Source organism: Carassius carassius, chromosome 21, assembly GCF_963082965.1.
Source record: "Carassius carassius chromosome 21, fCarCar2.1, whole genome shotgun sequence".
NCBI lineage: Eukaryota > Metazoa > Chordata > Actinopteri > Cypriniformes > Cyprinidae > Carassius > Carassius carassius.
In genome coordinates, this window is record NC_081775.1 from 6245241 (window position 1) to 6265042 (window position 19802).

The 19802-nt window shown below is 36.1% G+C and overlaps 1 protein-coding gene across 2 annotated transcripts in view; it reads right to left on the minus strand.

Annotated features, from left to right (window-relative positions):
* LOC132097412 (glutamine--fructose-6-phosphate aminotransferase [isomerizing] 1) overlaps nucleotides 1–19383 on the minus strand; it is a 39812-nt gene extending 20429 nt beyond the window's left edge. For both annotated transcript variants that reach the window (XM_059503110.1, XM_059503111.1), the window contains exons 1-13: nucleotides 19303–19383; nucleotides 12642–12857; nucleotides 11497–11622; nucleotides 11329–11387; nucleotides 11112–11246; nucleotides 10967–11028; nucleotides 9859–9938; nucleotides 9320–9428; nucleotides 8982–9145; nucleotides 5532–5627; nucleotides 3241–3338; nucleotides 1664–1784; nucleotides 1422–1579 (exon numbers count right to left, since the gene is read on the minus strand). In XM_059503110.1, coding sequence (XP_059359093.1) covers nucleotides 1422–1579; nucleotides 1664–1784; nucleotides 3241–3338; nucleotides 5532–5627; nucleotides 8982–9145; nucleotides 9320–9428; nucleotides 9859–9938; nucleotides 10967–11028; nucleotides 11112–11246; nucleotides 11329–11387; nucleotides 11497–11622; nucleotides 12642–12857; nucleotides 19303–19309 — 1431 coding nt within the window. In that variant the 5' untranslated portion in view covers nucleotides 19310–19383. The remainder of the gene's footprint in view (nucleotides 1–1421; nucleotides 1580–1663; nucleotides 1785–3240; nucleotides 3339–5531; nucleotides 5628–8981; nucleotides 9146–9319; nucleotides 9429–9858; nucleotides 9939–10966; nucleotides 11029–11111; nucleotides 11247–11328; nucleotides 11388–11496; nucleotides 11623–12641; nucleotides 12858–19302) is intronic.
* Nucleotides 19384–19802: the final 419 nt, after the last annotated feature.

A 19802-nucleotide genomic window follows, 5' to 3' on the forward strand; every position in this document is an offset into this window, starting at 1 on the left:
GAATCCCCCACAGCTGCTCAAGAGCATTAAGATTGAGTGAAATACATGTCCACTAAAGGATTTTCACCTTGGGAGAATGAATATCTTTATTGTCATACTGAAAAAATGCCCAATAATGCAGGGAATGATGGGAGGGTAGCATCTTCTGTTTCAAGTTTTTGTATTACATCACACAATGGTGAGCAAATTCATGCCAGCATTGATAAAGAACAACTCCCTCACACCTTCAGCACTCATTCATCCCTGTATAAAAGCTTTACTACCACTGAACGTCACTGTGGGTACCAAGCACTTCTCACTGTACTCCTCTAGCAACAACAGGACATGTTGGATGCTTCTGGATCCGAAATGATTGACTTGGTCTCTCGAGACCAGAGTATGGATTCCCAGAAGTCTTTATTTTGCTTTCGCTTAGATACACACAGCATCTCCCTGACATGACTGCTTCAACACTAACTGAAACCACTCCTTCTTTCTTTGTGTGAACATCTGGACAGCATTACACAAATATTTCCACACAGCGACGTAGAGATGTGGGGGCGTATTTGAACGAGCCGTTTTAGAGGGGCATGGCAGGGTCTTTACTTTGATAAAGATTATCTCTTTGGATTTGAGACTTTAGTCTTTGCAACTTTACAGATCTTCTTCATGCACCAAGAGCTTGTAACACTCCAAAGAGAGAAGAGAAATGTAAAAATTTTGTAAAAATTGCGCATATGACCCCTTTAATATGTAAAGAGTTTTAAATTAGCACCAAACTACTGAATGCACCTTTTTAAAAAAGTGGTAGTAGTATATATTTATTTAATTCCATGTCAGCATCTTAGACTATTTTTTACTCCGTAGTAAAAAGGATAACCAATCACCTATGTGTAGTACATCTAGTACTACTGTAGCATATTGAATATGTTTCTAAGTAGGTAAATTGATGGATACTTTTGATATGGGATAGCCACAGGTTATAGGCCAATTTCTAGCACATAATGAGGGCTTCCATATGGTCCATTCACTTGGTAACACACAGTAATTGGTGAAAAGAATTTGTTGTACTGTGCATTGAATGCAAATTGGTGGAAATGGGTTGTAGAATGGTGTGAATTACAAGGGGAATTGCAGGGGGGCCTGACACCTAATTAGGGTTTGAACTTCCCAAATTCAAGTGTCTTAAACTGTACATATGTTAACAGTTTTAACCCTACATGCTACATAGGGAACACTTCAACAATGTTTTCAAAAAACATTTCTGTAACCAAAAGAAAGTCAGAGCGTTTGTTTTCAGAAACCTACGAATAGAGGAGGCATTCACCTTAAGTAACAATAGCCATTGTGGGCTGCTTGAGCATTACCATCATTACCACAATTTCTTCCCCCTACTTCAGCAATAAAATTACTTGATAAAAAAAAAAAAAACACAAACCCACCTTGGTGCTAGCCACACCAATTTCTGGGCCGGCATTGATGTGAACACCACAGTCCGTTTCTCTTGAGACAGAGCTGCCCACAGTGTTGGTGATGCCCACCGTCAGGGCACCTCGCTCCTTACAGTAGCGCAGAGCCAACAGGCTGTCTGCCGTCTCTCCTGAACACACACACACATCACAGTTCAGATGACTGTCCTACCTCAAAACCATAATTCATAACACACACAGGCACGCAAGCCCACCTGACTGGCTGATGAAAAAGCACACATCATCTCGGAAGACAGGCGTGTTTCGATCCAGGAAATCACTAGCCAACTCCACCATGACAGGAAGTTCAGTCAGTTCTTCCAGTACCTGACGAGTCTAAGCCAGAAATAGAACCAGCATGAACCAGTTATTATTTTTGTAATCAGATATGATGCAATAAAATGATAAACCGATAAAAGGCATTTATTTTACACTAAAATCAACTTATAACTGTTAGTCAAGGCTTTTTTGCAGTGTGTTTGTGTTTTTTTCATGATAATTGTTAATTCTTTCCAGTCATTTAAGCAAAATCTCAGGAAAATGGGTCCATTGATTAATGCCAACAGTGTAGCGCTTTATGAAGTCCCTTTCAAGCCATGCAGCTTTCTACTGGTAAAAATGGCAGGTCTGTGCAATCAACCTAAACCCTAACAGAAATCTGCTTTGGGAAGTCACAAATTCCAGACTGTGTGGATTCATATTAAATTCACTGGATTTCACCCACAAATATACCTTTAGAACAAAATAGGACATTTTGGTAACTTGATTTTTAAGTCAAATTCTCAACATTAACAAACCATTAACTACATGTTAATAAGCTATATGCTTATAGTGAGAATTGGTCCTTATACTAAAGTGGGTTACATTTTAGTTTAGGGACCAATTCTCACTATTAACTAGTTGCTTATGAGCATGCCTATTATTAACATATTGGCTGTTTATTAATGCTTATAAAAGCACATATTCTGCATCGCTAATCCAACCCAATACCTTACAAACTATTAATAAGCAGTAAATTATGAGTTTAAGGCAAAGGTCATAGTTAATAGTTTGTTAGTAGTGAGAATTGTACCTTAAAATAAAAGTGTGACCCTAAAGTGTTACCGAATTTTAATACACACATACATACATACATACATATATATATATATATATATATATATATATATATATAGCTGTAGCTTTAACATTATGTAAATTCCCACTTTATAAAGGAGTCTGTGCTTCTTCATCTTTCAATAGCTGACTATTAACTTAACATTATATTGTTTTTGCCATTTGGTTTCATTTATTTATTTATTTTTTACAGATATTTTCAGAGGACAAATCTTTTTCCTTATATGACCCCTTTAAAGGCTGGATTTAAACTTGTACAAGTCTCTGTGACCCCCTTTACACCTTACAATAACACGTTTCATATCCAAACAATCTTCAGCTGGACTGCATTTACACCTTGGATTCCAGGTCTCCAATGTAATCAGATTTTAAAATGTTTTCTGTCATATACCGGATGATAAATAAGATGCCTAGTCTATTGCATTTTTCTATTCAGAAATTATTTTAAGTGAGAAATGAGTGAAGATTCAACACAGACAGACCACAACACACTGAGAATATTTGTTTTAATTTATTGAAACTTTTCCAATAATATGTTTTCTAGCATTTTCAACTCCATTAAATGTTGTTAGTCATCCCTAACCAGCTCCAAATGTGGCATCACAATGAGTCTATATGAGATCTATTCCAAGTGTGAAGTGGAGCCCTGTGTGTGTTTGTTTAATGATGTACATACTGCAACTCCAGCATGGTAACTGGTCCCACAGGCGATCATGATGAGCCTCCGACATCTCTGAATCTCTTTAATGTGGTCTTTCAACCCTCCCAAGATCACTGCAAACATACACATAAATTATGAAAAGCTGGTATAGAAGTAAAAAAGAATCCTGTAAAAATCAGCTATTTCCAGTAACTTCTTTGTCTTCCGTTTCACTTAGGGATTTCAACAATTAATCGATGATCAATTAACAATTAACAAAAACAACTAACAATTCCGAACACCATGTCTACACTGCATGCGAGCGGCGCGGCGTAACAAAATACTATAGAACCACTGATCTATTATAGAGATTCATTATATTTATAGATCAGTCAATAGAACTCAGTATAATCATTGATGCTGTCTACACTGGATGCGGCGTGGCATGACACCACAAATCCCTGACAGTAAACTGCTGCTGCGTTCTGTTTATGACGTGCTGACACAAAATTAGACAGACTTTAGCTGGGTGCCACACGTCAACTTTCGCATCCGGTGTAGACACCGTGTAATTAGAGATGACTGAGAACGATGGGGAATGATTTGCAGATCCTCAGTACCACTGACAACCATATAATCTTGTAAAATGTTTGGTAAGTACTGCTGCTCCATTGTATAAAAACAACACGTGCGATCGCGAATCTCGAAAATGATGCCAGCTCAACATCGTGATGTCTACCAGACACCAGACATCGTTTATCGGCCAAACACTAGCTGTGAGTCATGGTGAAGCTATATGAAACATCATCATTCATTCATAATGTACAAATTAAGTTTTAAAATTTGATTTATACTTTAAAAATACATTAAGATAGAAACAACAGAAATTTCTTCAATATGGAAAGCAATAGAAATGTAGTAACTAAGTAATTTCCCCAGATAATTGTTTCATATCATGGGCTTTGCAGGGCTGCAGGACACAGGACACATAGGGTATAGGCTATTCATTCCTTGTTAATTCGTTCCTACGACTTAATTTGTGGCAACTATTCAGGTTTCATAAAATTTGTTCCTTAAATAACCTATGATTTAACTGAATTGAGGGAACAAATCAAACTAATTTTTAATTCATGAAAAAATTTGATGCTTTTAAAGAAAAATGCATAGCATATGCAAGTAATAGGCCTAAAATAAAAATAATGTTTTCATAAAAAAAAAAAAGAGAGAAATATAGCTGACTTAATTAAGATAAAGGATTTAAAACAGAAGTGTGTCGCGGCACTCCATAAACAAGTTCACGGAAAGGAGGAGAACGCGCATTCTGTTTGTTTGCTTTATTTTACAAGAGCACAAATCTGTTTTTATTGGGAAGTACGCACAAATAAAAGTAAATACTTTTGCGGATTATATCTTACTATATATTTTGAAGGTCTTTTAACTGAGAATTTCATTCCCCCCCAATTTTATTTTATTTTTTTATTTATTGCTCATTGTGACTTGTTTTTTCAGCACAATTCACATTATTGTGGAAGCACATTGGGAGGCGGTAAATGACAATGTTTCAGATGGTATGGCAAGTGTAAACACATGAATCAGATATGGGTCACAATTGAAAGAACGTGTAAACGGACAGCCAAAAAAAAATAAAAAAAATTGGGATATAGGCAACAAATCAGAATTGGGCATCAAGACCTGCAGTGTAAACAAGACCATAGTAATATGATCTCAAACGGACAGCACGCTCTCTTAATTTTATCAAATGATCAGAATCACATCTATGCATTTTCTAATCCTGCTACTAGCATTTTATTCAAACTAAACCCCCTTTAATTCAGGTGAGAAAGTGTTTTTTGTTTGGAGTGGGTTTAGCACATTGTGTCATACAAAAGGACAGCGTGCTGCTGCAATAGATGCCTTTTGCAGCATTAAGGTTAACGATTAATCGATTAAATTATTGTTCATTTAAATGACAAACGATCATGGAAATGATCGAAAACTGACATTGTTAGTTTCACTATTAAGTTTTAAAAGTAGAAGATTAGGCAGAAACTTGCTACTTGGCATTCCCCTGAAATCTGACTCATTTCTCAAGAGTCCTGTTTTATTGACAATGATGCAGTTGACTGACAATTCAGTTCTACTAAAGTCAACACATCCAGTAAGTGTAAAGAGTCAGCTGGTAAAGGTTTATATCAACAAACATTGTTCCCGTTAAATAACTTTTTTTTTCTGACTATTGTAGCAATACATCTAAATTCACAAGAACTATGAATTCCCTAGAAGCTTTACTTGTGTCTGGTCACTGATCTGAGCACAGCTGGCCTCACCTGTGTTGTTCTCAAAGTTAACTCTTCCTCGCATGGTGTTGACCACAGACTCTGGCTGCTCAAAGATCTCTTTCTGCATGAAAGAACTGAAGTTTCCTGTTTTTAAAGAAGAAATAGAGTCAAGTTAGTCTCATTGCAGCAAAAGGGAGCTTTTAGGTGATAAGTGTCACAAAATGACTGCATTCAGTTGTACGGAGTGAATTATTGGGTCATATTTTTGAGCAAATGTCATCTGGACAATTTCTGCTCTCGTCTTCAAGGGCATCTGGGAGGCGTCATAAGACATGACTGAAAAATCATAATCATAAATAGCGGATTATAAACAGTCTGATGGGATTAAGAGATTTCAGCCACTGACGCCAAGCAAAAACCAAAACCCTTAATTTTCTGCTCAATTAGAAATTCTTGATTAATTCTTTCCTCACAAAATGATTGAGATACACAGCAGGAATGCAAAAATGCCATACCCAGAAATTGGGTCATGAGAATTGTATATTTTATTTTTTTCACAATAGGTCAGATGAAATGTTGGGAGGGGAGGAGAAATGAGGGAAGGAGTGGATGGAGAGATGGAGGAGGAGCAAAAAAGGAGGAGAAACATAAAGCAGTGCACATCTGAAGCGATGTACTGCTCTCTGGTGGATGGAAAGCAAGCACACATTTGCTCTCTTATACATGTCAGCTTCTCAAACTCAACAGTAGTAGTGAGTGCTATGGTGGTCTCAGTCCCAGATACATAACCATAGTTCGTTTACAGAGTTAATGATACGTATTGCATGCAGAACTGAAGAGCTGCATTCAGAACGCTCGAAATGCAAATGATATAAATGCAAAGAGATGAAGGCCTCTTCAAAAATGTGCAACATTTCATTTAATGGGTTATTTCACCTCAAAATGAAAATTTAGTCATTAATCACTTACCCCCATGTCATTCCAAACTCGTAAAAGCTTTGTTCGTCTTTGGAACACAATTAAAGATATTTTGGATGAAAACCAACAGGCTTGAGACTGTCCCATTGACTGCCAAATAAGTTACACTGTCAATGTCCAGAAAAGCATGAAAGACATCGTCAGAATAGTCCGTCTGCCATCAGTGGTTCAACCGTAACGTTATGAAGCGACGAGAACACTTTTTTTATACAAAGAAAACAAAAATAACGACTTCATTCAACATTTGTTTCCTCTGTGTCCCTCCGCATCACCGAAGTGCCATTTTAGAGAATATCTGCTGGACACAAACTGCGTACGCTATTCTCCAAATTCTCCACAATGGCACTATGGTATTTGCAATGATTTTATGGGTTTGGAATGACATGGAGTAGAGATTAATGACAAAATGTTCATTTTGTGGTGGAGTGTCCCTTTAAAAATGATGCAGAATGAAATAAAGCTCCTCCTACAGTTTCTCTACCACAGAGAAGTTATCATCTTTGAGAAGGCGCTAAAACTCCCTCAAAACAGCAAAGACTAACTCAAATTCCAGGTCACATTTTAGCTTGGGGAGGAATTTTCACTATTGACTAACTATTAACTATGACTTTTGTCTCAAACTCACAATTTGCTGCTTATTGATAGTTAGTAAGGTAGCTGTTAAGTTTAGGATTAAGAGATTCTTTAGGATTAAGGGAAGTCTTGCAGAATAAGGCATAAATGTGTGGTTTATTAGTATTAATAAACAGCTAATTAACTAGTAATATGCATGCTAATAAGCAAGTTGTTAGTAGTAAGAATTAGTGCTCAAAACAAAGTGTTACCAAATTCCTTATGTGCAAAAATTTGGCGATTAGTTCATAAAAAGGGAAATGTCTGATTCTGGCAATGGGAAGTCACTATAGCTATTTGATTTGTCTGGATTGTTAGTGACAGAAAAATGTGACAGTGGTCATAAAACTGGTATACAACGCATACAGTGAGTGTGTTATTGTTACAGCTGACGATCTTTGATTCTCTGTTTGGTGTATGCCAGTCCTTTCTCTCTTAAAGGTTTATATTGCAGAGCTGCATGGACAAGATTGTCCATAAACATCCTGAGATCTCGTTTTAACCTCACAATCTTAATGTGGGTCATACTGCGTGTGGTTGGTTTATATCCAATCATCTTTGTATTTCCCCAATGACAGTTTCGTAAGACGAATGTAATCATGTCTAACAGGCTCTTCGATTTCCAAGCAAACAGCTCTCAATAGCTGTGTTTACATGGACCCTACTAATCCGATCGTAATGTGACTTTTTAATTCTAATTGTGCTTCTAGTCCTATGTACACGCATATAAACTTGATCACTTTATTTAGCGTTCATTTAGCGTTACTTTACACTATATTCGGATATGTCAATCAAAATGAATTCATTCTGATGGAAGCAAAAAGTAAACGTACCTAATGACGTCAAAAGAGCAACCTCAGACGTCACAGTGAAACTATGATCACCAAAACACACCCCACTTAATTAGCATTTTTTTCTTCTATTTTTGCTCTGTTTTACATCAGTTTCTGGTTATTCTCATATAACCACATTGCTGACTATCGTAAAATGCTATTTATATTGTTTCTATAAAGCCATGCATTTGTTAACTAACATTTTACCAATCATTCTAAAGACGGAATCACGTTCAGAACAATTTTTTTTCCAGCTGATGAAAGAGAAAACATTGACAGGCAATCTGAATCCTCCAAATTTTAACGCGTTTGAGCATTTAAAGTGGCAATAAACAGAATGTTATCAACCATTGATGTGGCCACTAATAAAGTTATTGCTATAGTTATCATTCTTGGTGTGAACTTGTTCTGATCTTAGTCAAAGAGATTGACTAAGTGATATTTAAAGTGACAGTCCTTTTTTATTTAACGGCGAATGTAAAGGATTAATCTATAATTTCTTAATTTAATCACTAATTTGATTCATCTTATTGAATGTTGCTTAAGTTTCAGTAGAACCAGCACAAATGCAGTCAGTAATCATCAGAGCAGTGGCCATAAAGTACATTAATAAAATGATGCATTAGAATAGCGGACATAATTTATTAATATATTAATGCATTATTAAATGGGTGCGGAGCACTCTATTGTGGCAACCCCTGATAAAAGGGAGCAAGTCGAAGGAAGAGAGAGAGAGAGAGAGAGAGAGAGAGAGAGAATGAATTATTAAATAAATGCATTTCATTTGTAGTTAAAAACCGTATTAAAAGGCTACACAGTATGCCCTCTTGCTGTTTGTAGTTCAGTTGTAGCTGTTGTAGCCGTTTCAAACAATCAACATTTTCCTGAGAAGTGACATAAACCTTGCTTACAAGGTTTTCTCTAAGGACTAGTGCTTCCTCTGAAAGTTTTTTCCTTGAAACTTTGTGTCCAGCACACTGATAAAAACCTTTGAATTTGCAGAAGCCAGTCAATCCGGTTGCAACTGGTGATTTCAATATGCTATTTTTGTGTATGATTATGCATCTGTCCTTACCCTTCATGATCTGCTGCAGCTCCATCTGCAGGGTCTGGATGGCACGGGCCGGGTGATCTCCTGCTGTGCGCTTGATGCGATGGATGGAGAGACGCCCGTCACGCACTGCTGCAATATCATCATCCTCCAGGAAGATGACTCGATTGGTGTGCTCGATGACAGCACTACAGTGACATCCAATAAAGCCATTTAAATGCCAAAAAAAACTTTCAGAGGAAGCACTAGTCCTTAGAGAAAATCCACTTGTAACACAAGTGCAAACAAATTCTCTCTGCACATTATAAAAAGAAAACCAATGACGGAAGTGAATGGATGAGGCAGAACAGAAATACATGTACCTGGCATCAGATGCAAAATAGTATTCCACGGCTTTCTCGTCCATGGGAAACAGACACGTGTCCTCATCCATCCTGGGCAGAGTATTGCTGCTCTTTTTATCTTTACCAGCTGTTTCAAAGACACAAATAAGATTATAAATCATTATATACACCTTTCAGTATTTGTTTTTTTTACTTCATTATTGGTAACTCTAAACAGAGAATATATGCAAGAATGATATTTGTGACGTTAGTAAAAGTTGTCGCATAGCAATTTGAGGATCATTTGATGACAGAAGCAGCCTGTGAGTAAATTTCATGAAATTGGATATTGTGCATGTCTTGTTTTAGCCACTATATGAATACTTAATTGGCTATCAGTTTCTACTTTTATTTCCAGGCTTCTGCCTACTTATTAGACAGATATAGTTATGTGCCAATGGAATTTTTAAAGTTTTGAAACTGTCAGAGCATTTTACAGGATACGCGCCAGTTCAGTTCTTCATGCAGTGGGAGATCACTGTGTGTGTGTGTGTGTGTGTGTGTGTGTGTGTACTCACAGGAGCGATACAGGATGGGGATGTGGTCTGTGGAAAGCTTGTGGTCACTTCTAACTCCAATCAGTAATGGACCTCCTCTCCTGGATGGATGCAAAGAAATGCATGTTAATGAGATGTTAATCATTTTAGTTGTCCTGTAATATAGTACTGTTAATAGGGCTGTCCAATGATTAAAATACAGTGAACTGAAACCCTGTTATTTTCTTAGTTAGCATACGTTCAGAGCATATGTAAGAGATACAGCTTGCGAAAGAGAGCTACAGACAATAAGCACCTGTAAAGTCTGTTTACAAGCTGTTAAATGTGTTTAAACAAGACTAAATGACGGTACACTTAGCATTGCTCTCTCAGACCAGAGGGCAATAAGTGCGTTGTATGTTTGATGAGATTGAAGAAGGGCTGTATGTTTAAATGGAAATAGTTTGGGTATGATATGCAAATGACGCACGTTTAGAATACTTTAAATTCACTGAAATTACAGTAGGATTCAGAAAAGAAATGTATGAATGTGTATAAATACAAACATGCCAATTATTAGTTAATGTGACCTAATTTGTGCAAAAAACAGATACTAAGAAATGGAACAAAACATCTGGGTAAAAAAAAAAAAGATTAACCATCAACAGGCATTGAGGTACTTCACATTTACATGAAAAGCTTATTACTTGCTGTGCTTTGATAATGAAGTTCAGGTAACACATACTATTAGTTTACATTATTAAGTAACAGTAACTAACAATCGGCCGTATGTGTTTTTTTACAATATTTATTCATTATTATTATTGTTAACAGCTTTAGAATTAAGAATGTTTTATACTGTAGTCTACTAATGTTAACAAATGGAACAAGTGTCACCTAAATCTGACCATACAATGACCTCAAATGATTTGGCTTTTGTTAAACGCCCCCATCCGGTTTGATTTAGAACTGTCCATAGAGAGTGACTTAAACGTCTTCCTTTCTCCTGATAGTGAAAGCTCCACTATGGACTGCCTAGAATGTTACAATCAGTTTTTAGAAATCACACCGAACAAACTCAAACAGCTAGAATGCATTAATGCATTTAATCGAGCACATGTTAATGTTGACTATTTAAGGTTGAAGTTACCTGCTGCCCACTGCCTCTCCCGGATAGTGCACACTTTTGAGGACCAGGGCAAAAGCTCCTTCCTAAAGTAGAGAAGACGTGTATTACCACATCATTTACATTCATTATTCATGACCATTAGTGTGTCGACAGAAAAGGTGTTTACTAGTTGCTGGGTGACTTGCTCCACGAGGGTGGCGAAGGTGATGTCATCGCTCTCCCGGTTATCATATATATACTTTACCAGCTTAGCGATGGTCTCTGTGTCCGTCTCCGACTCAAACTCATAGCCTTTACTCTCCTGCACACATACAAACATAAATGGTCAAAATATAAATACGTGCTGGTTGGATAAATGCATGGAGAGATGATGTTTTACTCGCCAGAAACTTCTTCAGGTCTTTGTAGTTGGTGATGATTCCATTATGGATGACAATAAACTCTGCAAGGAAATAAAGTAATTATTACAAAATCAGAACACACTTTTTTACAGATAGGAAAGTCTGTGAAAGTAAATATGCGTAATGAAAAGCAGGTTGTTGCTTACAGACCGTTGTTCTTGTCAGATCTTTGCGGGTGGCTGTTGACCGGGCTGGGGACGCCATGAGTGGCCCATCGAGTGTGAGCGATTCCCAAGTGCACATCAAACTCCACATCAAGATCCACATCCTGCTGCCCTGAGGAACAGATGAAACACTTCAGTCTAGGGATCCATTCTCACCATTAACTGGTTGCTTATTAGCATGCCTATTATTAACATAATGGCTGTTTATAAGTGGTTATAAAGCACATATTTCGACATCGCTAATCCTACCCAATACCTAAACTTAATAACTACTAAAGCAGCTAATTTATTGAGGAAGAAGTCAAAGTTAATGTTTTGTTAATAGCGAGAATTCAAATAAAGTGTGATTAGATGTTCAAATACAAAATGTTAATACCACATTTCAAATGAATAGTGACACAATCACACTTAGGCTAGGAAAAAAAAAAAACACAAAAGTAAGCAAATGCATCTGGCCAATGCATTTCAAGTGTGCAGTGTGTCAAAGACCAAGAAAAGGAAAAATGTTGTTTATAACATGTTGCAAGTTCTTTGAATTGTACTCTTTGTATTGGTTTCACAAAACCTTTATAGCAGATTTTTAAGAAATATTTAATTGACTGAGGAAAAAAAAAACTGTACACTTTGAAAACAGCTGAATGTGCACTTATCACTTTCAAATATATTTTCCACAGTAAAAAGTATTTCTACAAATTTAGGATTATGTCATGATATATCATGTTTTTGTCGCTTACAATTCAAAGCACATGACTATGATTTTTAAGGCATGTGCTTTTGACCTTTAAGGACTTTGTTCCTTCAAAATATCTTTTTATGTTCAACCCTTTAATTGATTTTAATTAGGTAGTTCATCAAGTTTTTTTTTTTTCAAGCTATTGATGTAAAGTGAAAACCGAAACTATAGTACACAGCCAAAAAAAAAGAAAAAGAAAAAACAACCAAACAAAAAACAAAGTATCTTGCAGAAATGTTGAGAATGTGACATTTAGTTGCATTGTGTGATTGGCTCTGTGACGCATACTGAAGCACATTAATGTAAAGTCTAGATTGTATTGTTATAAGTGTTCTCAGACCGGCATATAATGTGTTTTGTGCCTAACCCGGACCTGTAAAATGACCACTATTACTTACTATGGATTTCCTCATCCAGTGCTTTGACTTTTCCTGTTTGCTTGATCAGGTGGATGTTCTTGGAGTTTTTTTCCCATTCCTTATGGTTTCCTCCATCAATGCCCACACCGGCGGAGTCATAGCCACGGTACTCCAGGCGATGCAGACCTTTGATAAGGACCTCAAGAATCTCCCGCCGAGTGCGAGGCACGTGATAATTCAGATACGCAAAGATACCTTCAGAGAGAGAAAGACAGTTTTTCACTGCATTTTTAGCAGTTAATTCAAAAACTACAGCTGCATTCCAATTCACACACTATCAATACTATACAAAACACAACATCAGATATAGAAGCTATTATGTGCAACAAATGTGATTGTACATTTAAACACAAAGTTATGTACAGGTTAACTCATATGAGTCCTTAAATATATGTATACACACACACACAGTAACAAATGAAAGCAAATTAAGTGAACAATATTTACTTAATTTACAAAACACATTTCAAGCTAGCTAAAAAGCCACTGCTACCAGCCTCTCTTAAAATGGCTAAACCTTTTATAAGTTTAACGATTTTTGCATTATAAAAATTTGGTATGCAAATTAAGATTCATCTGGCATTAGGTAATTGAAAGTGTTTTTTTCTTTTTTTTTCACTATTCATTAAAATCTAAATAATAAACATACATATTACAGCATTCCTCAGCACAAGCTATTCTACATAAAGATCACTGTACATCCATCATCCATTCAAAAATATGGTCAATCCCTTTCAGACTCTAAAAAAGAAAGACTTGACTACTTAAGTGGGTTGCATCTAAACCACATCATAACTAACACAGGGTTATGCGTTTAAGATCTACTGATAGTTTTCACGTGATGTCACACACTCATAGAAAAGCCACCTGGAGGGCAAACGAAGCTTTGCTCCGCTGACCGCTAGGGCTGCACGATAAATCGCATGCAATATTTAAAGCGCATCTTGTCAGTATCTTGTCAAGCCGGTTCTGTAATCAGCGGTAAATCTCCATCACCTGCGTGCTTTCACATGAAGCAGCATTAACTACACAGAGCTGTTATTCACTGACAAGCTGCGCAAAATATGATCGTGTTTTTGCGATTTATCATGCAGCCCTACTGACTGCCAGTTATTTTTACACGGATTGCATGAAGTAGTTTTGTTGTAAAAGGCAGATAATAAAAGGCAAAATTCAGTAAACACCTTATTGGTTTTGCATACTTTGTACAGGCAAGAATATGACCCCAGAATATAAACACAATGTGCAAAGTTTCACATTAAATGATTTCCCATAGAAAACCATCAGAAGGATTTGCGGATTGTGTTAATATTCCTGCCTCATCTGTTTGTCTATAAACTGTGCATCATTAATATAGTGGTTACTGAAGTGGATCTTTTAATATCAAGTCTGTTTTAAATATATTAAGGCACTTTACAACATTTTTACGATGTTTTGTCACACTGTTTAATGATCGCAATATATTTTTGCTGGTGCTTAATATGGATTGAAAATGGACAAAACATGCATTGGTTCACATTCCTTTGTTTTATTCTTTTGAGATGTGATCTAAATATTTGCGGCTAGGAAACAGATGGAAAATTGAGAGGCTTGTGCTGAATTTCTGTGGATGTTTTGCCCTCCAGGTCTTTGAGCCAGTCACGTGACTGAAAGCTATGATTTGTCTAAATGCATGTTAGTTATCTTATTGTGAATGCTTCAATGCAGATTTAATTTAATGAACTTGAAATTTTCATTTGAAAACTAACTAAAAACGACAGACTGATGCTACTTTTGTTTCACCGAAACCGAAACAAAATTTCCATTAAATTTGCATTGCAATTAAAAAACATCCAACTTATTTTGGGGTGTGCCACAAACAAAGAAGAGATACTATGGATGCCATTTAAGGGGTCATGATGCTTTTTTAAAGATCAATACTTTGTGTATTTGGTGTAACAGAATATGTTGACATGCTTTAATATTCAAAAAGCACATTATTTTTCAAATACTGTACATTATTATTACGCACATATTTCCACATCGTGACATAGACATGTGGGGGTGTGTTTGAACGAGCCGTTTTAGAGGGGCATGGCAGAGTCTTAATTTGATAAAGAATATCTCTTTGGTTCGAGACTTTAGTGTTTGCAACTTTACAGATCTTCTTCATGCACCAAGAGCCTGTAACACTCCAAAGAGAAAGGAAAATTTCAATTGCATCATATGACCCCTTTAAGAAAATTAAGAAGCCTAATGGAAAGAAACATCCGTGTTGATACACACACAGTCAGAACAAAATCAGTGATAGGGAGGAAATGTGTATAATGACATGGGTACTACAACGTAAACATGGTTTATGGGGACACTTCCTGTGTCCCCATAAAAGAAAAGGCTTTAAAAAAAAAAATGTGTTTTATGAAATTTCAAAAATTGCCAATAGTTTTCTTTAAGGGGTAGGTTTAGGGTTACAGTAAATACAGTTTGTACAGTATAAAAACCATTACACCTATGAAGAGTCCCAATCCAAGTGTGTGTGTGTGTGTGTGTGTGTGTGAAACAATGCTCTGCTTTATTAGACAGACGACCTGCTAAAATGCATAAAGGCTGGATTGTGAATATGGTTTCATCACCCCACCTCCACAAAAAATAAACCTGAGCCTAAACCCATCGAAAAAAGATGTTCTTTAAACACAGATGTACATTACTGCTCAGCAAGTTTGGCATTGGTTTTATTTATTTACTTATTTATTTGTCTTATTCTCACCAAGACTGCATTTAATAGCAGTAAAAAAAATAGTAATATTGTTACTTTTTACAACTTAGAATAGCGGTTTTATATTTTTAATATACTTTAAAATGCAATTTATTCCTGAATTTCCATCAGCCATTACTCCACTCTTCAGTGTCAAATGATCCTTTCGAAACGATTCAAATTTGCAGATTTGGTGCTCAAAATATTATTATTAATATTATTATTATTATTATTATAATCATCAGTAGTCCGCAGGTCCGCATGCGTGACCAAAATAAAAAATGCGTTATATAAATATGTTCTGACAGCATATTTGCGTACCGACATGGTTGACAGCTGTTAATACACAATTACCATTTTAGATCACAGACTGTAATATAGAAGTTTTATTTCAACCTGAAAGCATAAATCTAGGCTATGCGCGTATACTTACTTGCCGGCTACCCGCCAAAATAAAAGCCTGCTGATTTTAAGTTTGAATATGATGAAAATGCTTTTATTTATTTATTTTTAGATGCTTTTATCCAAAGCGAATTAAAATTGGGGAATACATAAAGTGATTCTTCTTAAAGAGGCGAACAAAGAAAGTAGTAGTAAATATTAGCATTTTATTTTTAAGTTTACTATAAAATAAATGTATTTGTATTTAATACTAGGACAGCCTTTTATTTTTAATAATATTATCATACACTATTAAGTTTATTTACTATTATTTTATAAAAAAAAATAAAAAAATAAAGTGCAATTAGGGCTGTAGCTATCGAATATTTTAGTAATCGAGTATTCTACCAAAAATTTCATCGATTAATCAAGTAATCGGATAAAATGTGTTTTTGCTTAATTAAAGTGCAATATTAATTATGCAAGATAAAATAAGACTCCTGGGTCTTGTGACGGTCACGGAGGGACCGCACGTTCAACATGGATGTTAATATGCACAAACACACACCGAGACTGTTTGGTGATACAAGAGTTTATTGTAATTATTGATCAGAGAGTGAATGAAATACCTGTAAACTATGTGTATTGTTTCCATGTAGTGTTTGTCCCGTGATTTTTAGAGTCCTGGTAAGAAACAATGGCAGGAATTATTGGTTCCGCTTAGGGTGGGAATAGTTTTACAGGCATTTCATTCACTCTCTGATCAATAATTACAATAAACTCTTGTATCACCAAACTCTCGGCGTGTGTTTGTGCGTTTTAACGTCCATGTTGAACGTGCGGTCCCTCCGTGACCGTCACAGGCCTCTTAAAATGAACAACTAAGTTTCCTTTTTTAGAATTTTCTTTTTTAATGCATAGAATGCAATGCATACATCATAAATAAACATTTAATTATTACCCATTGTTTCTCTGTCTGCACTTGTACAGTGAACAATGACAAGAAAGTTGACAGATGAATTAAGTGCATTTAAGTGCTATTCAATTGGGGTTTTAAATAAAGCATTGTCTGAGATGCACATTAAATATTAAACACATAAAACTTAAATTTAATTTATCTTTTAATTATTGAAAATTAACTTAGCTTTTTGGTAAACAAAGGGGATTTACTATTAAAAATAAAACATGGAAGAAATGTTGTGTGATTAAACCTTTCAAAAAAAAAAATAATGTTTGATTTTTTTTTTTTAGTGGTAGGCTATGTACATTCTGCTGAACAATAGTCTTTAACCGGACTTTTATTTTGACGGGTTGACATACCTTTACAGTTCTGTGTATGTGATGTGACGCTAGTTTTACTCAAATCAAACGGTCAAATGCTCATGAATTGAGTGTCAGAGCAGTTCTGGAGATGTTGTTCATGTGTTCACGTCCTTATTTAGTGAGACAGCAGACGCTGAATTCACCGCGAGCGTCACTCGCGCTTCAGTGTGTGTAAATAAAGGAAGTCGCGCTTATGCTCCATTCATCAACACAGACATGCAGAACATGCAGGATTCATATTTAAAAAGTCTGTTCCGGCTTAATATTTACAGATATTAGTCCATATCGTGATTTGATGTAAGTGCAATGATCTATTTTTGATTAATTCATTCAAAATTTTGCAAATTCCGTGCGCTTCCGTGTTAAACTGTAAATTCCGTTTTTATGACTGGATTCCGCGATTCCCTCCGCGTTTTCTCCATCGCGGAAATCATAGGGCCCTAGTTGTGGTATGCCAGCTCTATCTTTCAATGGACACACGCCACGACGTTCTCTTTACGTTTGCCCGCACCCTCAAATCAAAACACTGCTGACTCCTTGCAGTATGCGACTTCGGACGCAGCGCTTGTGTCTCCTTCCGCTTTGTGGGTGACGTAAACGCGTTGTGTCACATTAAAACAATCACTGCGAAAGAACCTGACGTGAGATTTAAAATAAATTAAAAGAGGCTTCGAGCTAGAGGAATTTGCCTCGATCAATTTTTGTAATCGAGTTACTCGAGGAATCTTTTCAGCCCCTAAGTGCAATAATATTATAACTATTATTAATTCATTTTTTATTGTTATATTTAATGGGTCACGCTATTTGCAGTGAGGACCAAACCAAATCTCTAGGTTCTCTTATGAGAACCAGGCTGAAATAAATTATGTGCACCCCTGATTATTATTATCAATATAAAAACAACTGGTCTGTGATTTTTCTTTTTCAGGTTTCTTTGATGAGTAGAACGTTTTAAAGAAAATAATTTCTTTCAAATAGAAACCCTCCGTTACATTATGAATGTATTTACTGTCATTTTTTATCAATTTAATGCATCCTTGCTGAATAATAATATGAATATTTTAAAAGAAAAAAATTGAACTGATACCAAACTTAGTAGTATGAAGACTAATACTTTCGCTTTTCTGAAGAATGTTAACTATTGACTTTATTAAAAGATACACGTTTGTGTAACATTAAATTGCCTTTTAGTTACTAAACATTTTAATGGATCAAAAATGTATAATTTTTCATGACCATTTTTCCTCCCTTTGACTAACAGAATTAAACAGGATTTTGCTGCTGTATCTTTAATATTTAAGCAAGTAAGACATCTGTAAATTATACGTACATGACCTTTAGAGTATGTCTACATGATGCATTGAACTCCTCTTTCCCCAAAACGAACAACGAACAGAAAACAGCATTTTCTTATTTCTGACCATGTTAGAACAAATATAATCTAAAACTTTAGCCTATAGATCACTTTGTCAGAGACAAAAAGAACAAGCCCTGCTTTTTGTCAAGGCTGACTACAAACTCCTGAAAGTTTTTATCTTAAGAAGAGGTCAAAGATTTAGCTTATCAGAAAAACCCTTTGGGAAAAGAGCTTCCAGCTGGTCATTCGTTCATTTTAAAAGCAAGTATTTATGTGTAAGTTAACCTGTAGTGTGTTTCTGTCAGAAGCAGTCAGTGTGTGACATTTACAACCAAACCAAACTTTAAACAGAGCTGTGGTCACTTTTAAATGAAGTTTTGTGACCTGTTCCACTGGGAAACCAATATTTATCTTACCTAACAAGACAGCACACTGTGCTTTAAATAGAGTATAAAGATTTCGATCGGTGCATAATTTGGATGAATTAAATACAGAATAGTAGTAACAAGAAACGTAACGTAACCACAGCCTCAATACATAGAACTTAAATTATAAATACATTAAGGTCATGTATGTATCTGGAAAACGTCTTTGGCATCATATCCGCTGTCGTGGCTTGGAATTATGCTGTCTAATAACGTTAAGCGACTGAAACACTAACTGCAGGTTAAGACACAGCCTCTGTCCGATGCTAAATGCTAGTGGATTTCCCCTCCAACGGCTTTTCTACCTCACTACTTTATTCTACGTGCCTTTATTCCATGACGCCTGTAATTTAAGTAAATGGTACGTATATTATCATTGTAAATATAAAATAAAAAGGTAGTTTTCATTGGCATACTCACCACACATGTCTCCAATGCTGCTGCCAAGAGCTGTTTAGTTCCTTCCTCTGCTCGCTCTGAATCGCTGTCATTCAAAACCCGCCCACAGCGTATTTAATTGGGCGAGCAGTGCACGCCTTCATCTAGACCACGCTGATTGGCTGAGACGGCTGTCAGTCATGTAGTTGCCAGCCAACAGCGTCAGTTCAGACGTGGCAGCAGGATGCGTGTCCACTGTTTCTTACTGCATGTATTCAGTAAGAGTATTTCCAATGGCATTTTTTGACACGGTTAACCACCAAATCCTCCTGTCAACACAACTGACAAAGGGCATCTCAGGAACCGCACTCCAGTGGTTTGAGTCTTAATTATCAAATAGGTCCTTTAAAGTATCTTGGAGAGGTGAGGTGTTCAAGTCACAACATCTAACTACTGGGGTGCCTCAGGGCTCAGTTCTTGGACCACTTCTCTTCTCTGTCTACATGGCATCACTATGTTCTGTCATTCAGAAACATGGCTTT